This window comes from Egretta garzetta, unplaced genomic scaffold (genome assembly GCF_000687185.1).
Source record: "Egretta garzetta isolate BGI_Z169 unplaced genomic scaffold, ASM68718v1 scaffold598, whole genome shotgun sequence".
Classification (NCBI taxonomy): domain Eukaryota; kingdom Metazoa; phylum Chordata; class Aves; order Pelecaniformes; family Ardeidae; genus Egretta; species Egretta garzetta.
This window is the reverse complement of record NW_009260621.1, coordinates 3,540,441-3,543,928: the sequence shown is the minus strand read 5'-3', so window position 1 is coordinate 3,543,928 and position 3,488 is coordinate 3,540,441. Positions and strand designations below refer to the sequence as shown.

The following is a 3,488-nucleotide window of genomic DNA, read 5'->3' as shown; positions in this document are numbered from 1 at the left end:
CCCCCCCCCCAGTGCCTTGGGACAGTCATGCAAATGTGTGTCCCCTAAGGAACGAGCCTAGTGTGAGCTCCTTCACTGCAAAGGCCAATGCAAGTAACTCACCAAGCTTTTCCGTGATGGCTCTTTCCTTCTCACAGAGCCTGATCACGTCCTGTCCCTGGGGCTCTCTGGAGAGCTTTCTGATTGTCACATAGTCAAGATTAATTTTATGCCTTTAGGATGATTTCCTCAAATCTTCTGTGGCCTGCCTTTAACCTGTAACTTTCCAGAGCTTGTATTCATTTTTTTACTCTCTCATCTGTATGCAACTTTCACTTCTTTTAAGGCCATGCCACTTCAGGTGTTCATTTCCACTCCCCTGTATAAGAACATCACCTTTTTCAAGGCCAGCCTACCTCTCATTTCCATTTTGACATTAAAGTTACTGCTTTTGCTCTCACCGGGACAGTCTGATCAGTAATTACGGCCCCGTGTCCCCTCATTTGTTACCTTTCAACTAAGCCCTGTGCATGGTTCAGGAGTCACTTGGGTAACACAGTGGGGGGGTTACACCATCCCACTGCCTCCCCCAGGCTTCTGAGGTGCAGCCCAATGATTAAAACGTTTGTGTAGGAAGAAGGAGACAAGGGATCCTGGCTCCCTCCGCTTGCTGCATCCAAGTCACTGACACAGGAGCCATGGGTGAGGTTGAAGAGGAGAAAACCCTGGAAAGCAGTGTTACCCAGAGCACTGGACTCTGGCCAGCTGGAAATTTGGGAGTCATGTAAGTCCTGCGTCCCAGCTGCAGAGCCGCCAAGTTCCTTGACCCTGAGCACAAGGCCTGAGAACGTCCAAGGCTGCAGCTGGGACATGGTGCTGCTCCTCACGCCTGCTCTGTGCCCGCAGCAGGGACCTGCTCCCCTTCCAGCAGCTGGGCAGCGTGGGGCAGGGGCCAGCCCACCCCGAGACATGCACGCTCACCACTTGCACACGCACAGCACCCTTGGGAACAAGGCCGAGCCCTGGTTCACTTGTGTCCATAAGGAAAGCCCAGATGAGCCAGCAGTGACAGGCATTTTCAAGTCAAGGCAAGTATTTCCATGGCGTTTATGCTACTATAGGTACTAAAGTGAGAGCCTGGATCTGAACAGCAGCATCCCTGCAGTGGCCCGTCCCCACTCAGAGCAGACCATCAAGGACAAGGCACAAGCTGTGTGTTTGCAGAGACCTACTGCAGGCAGAGCCATTACCCCAGGCACATCAGCAACTGCTGCTGAGCTTCCAGGAGCTCCGCTATCCAAGCGGCACCGGTGCCACCCTGTGCTCTGTGGGTGCAGCCTCAGCACAGGCAGCTGCGTGCTGTCTCTGCTCTCCTGTGTCCATCTACAGCACAGCCGCTTGCCCATGTGCATTCCTTTAAGTGTCACCAAAAGGCGTAATCTGTGAACAGCTGCAGTTGGGTTGGCAATGTGCAGGAGACAAACACCATTTCAACACAAAGTGGGCACAAAGAGACCAGTCACAGGATTTTATTTAAGGCCTGAATTCAAGAAATTGCCTGCATTACACCATTTTCACCTGGATTCGCATGCTGGATCCAGGCAGCAGAGCACATGGTTTCTCCTCACCCACCTGCATCTTTGATCACTTGACAGAATCACCTGCCATGCGAAGAAGTGCACCTCTACCTCCACATTAGCCGTGCAAGCACCCCGCTCCTCTCCCACACGTATGTTCATCCTTGGCCCAGAAGAGCATCTGAACGGTGAATCAAACTCTCTCCTGCCCACCCTTTTTGCTCTATGTGCCCTGCTGTGGCACTGCCTTTCCCAGCTTGTGAATGGCCCCATTCTCCAGCACTTCCACCTTCCCCTCGCCTGGCTGCAGCACGCTGGCCACCATAGCCCTGGCCACTGTTTCCACAGGCACCGAGTAAGCAGTGGGGAAGACCCAAGACACAACACCCAGAAACTGCTGGGCCATCCACTCCATGGGGCGGGACTCCTGGCGCTTGCACAGCAGCACCCTGCAGAGCGAGGAGGTAAGGTGGGTCAGGCTGAAACCATCCCCCCAGGGAAAAACTAAGGACTGGGTTCTCCAGCTGTGCTGGGGACCCAGCCCAGCTTGCTAAACCCACAAGGGGACAATGGGACTTTGGCAGGGTCCCGAAACATGACTGAGCCAAGCCCTGGGACACTAAACTCCTTTCCCTGCAGTGCTGCCAAAAGCAGGATGCCAGTTCTCCCAGGCAGCAAGAGCAGGTGAATATTCCCCTGCATAAGGTCAAAGTCTGCGTGGAGATAAGCTCCCCCAACCTCTGCTCTCAACCCAAGCCTCTTCTCCTTGCATGGCACGTGACACTAGCATCAGGACGGGCCATGGGAAACTGCTGTTCTTGCTCCCTGCAGCATTGGGAAGCACTGCGCATGTCCAGGAGCTGCATATGCAGCTCCTGGCTTTTTCCACTCTCCTCCCCAGCCCTCCCCTTATGCATCCTTTCTCCATTTTCCAACCCGCAGCCCTGGCAACCCTCCACCTGAGTCCCGTGCCCTCCGTCCTCCACTGCTACTCACGCTGGCCGGAGAATGGTACAGCGATCAAAACCAATAGCCTGGACCAGGTCCTCCACTTCTCCCTGTCAGAGCAGCCGAGAAGGATGAAAGGAGACAAAGATGACTGCAAGCACCATCCCTGCTGCCCCGGGAATTGGCAGGAGAGAGTTGCTGAGCCATGGGCAGGATGGCACTAATGCCAATGCAAAGCTGGTTACAGGCCAGGCAGCCAGCAGCTCTCCAGGAAAAGGCAGCATAGGGCAAGCGTCCACGGTGGACACATTGACTGTGAGTCAGCAGCGCACCCTTGCAACCATCGTCCTAACTGCAACTGGATGCTCCTGAGACAGCACTTGGACATGGTGTCCAGCCTGGGGATCCTGGCACAAGATGCCAGCAGACAGCAGTGAGTCCAGCAGACGTTAGGAGCTGCAGCACACAACATACGAGAATAAAAACTTTCGCGATGGGTGTGGTCCCACCCGGGGAGCCTGTGGGCTCTTCACCCCCAGATAGTTCACGTCTCACCTGGACACAGCCCTCGGCCTCCCCACCTAGCTGTGAAGCCACCCCAGCTTAGGACTGGGGAGATGGGGTCGGGCTGGAGACCCCAGCAGGTCTTTCTGGTGATTTGAAGAGGGAGACGGATGCTGCACGCGGGTGCTGTGCTGCTTTGGCCGAAGCCAGTCGCATGGCTATCCTGCCAGCCCCCTTCCCTCCCCGCCTCGACGCCTGGCACCAGCAGGACCCTCGGAGCCATCTGCACCCGACACCTCAGCTCCCGCTTCCTCCCTGAGCGTCCCAGGAGGAGCCCACCCCGGCTGCCCCCTCACCTTCACACGGAGGTAGAGGAAGGGGCTGCGTGGGTTCGCCCCCCGGGACGACTGCAGCACGAAGTGTTTGCAGCCCCCGGCCCACGCCAGCTCTGCTGCCTGCGCGACGTAGTCCCGGTCCACG

General features: G+C 56.5%; 2 protein-coding genes across 2 annotated transcripts in view; both read right to left on the bottom strand.

Moving 5' to 3' along the window:
• Positions 1-1,718, bottom strand: part of RGS5 (regulator of G protein signaling 5) — a 14,972-nt gene extending 13,254 nt beyond the window's left edge. Inside the window, 1 exon segment of the mRNA XM_009645385.1 lies at positions 1,612-1,718. Within this exon segment, the coding sequence (XP_009643680.1) occupies positions 1,612-1,718 (107 nt within the window).
• HTATIP2 (HIV-1 Tat interactive protein 2) lies at positions 1,508-3,487 on the bottom strand (the record flags this gene model as incomplete). The annotated part of the gene is made up of 3 exons (XM_009645384.2): positions 1,508-2,005; positions 2,553-2,614; positions 3,365-3,487. Coding segments are annotated over 3 exons (411 nt in total), but the record flags the coding sequence as incomplete, so codon positions are not given.
• Position 3,488: the final 1 nt, after the last annotated feature.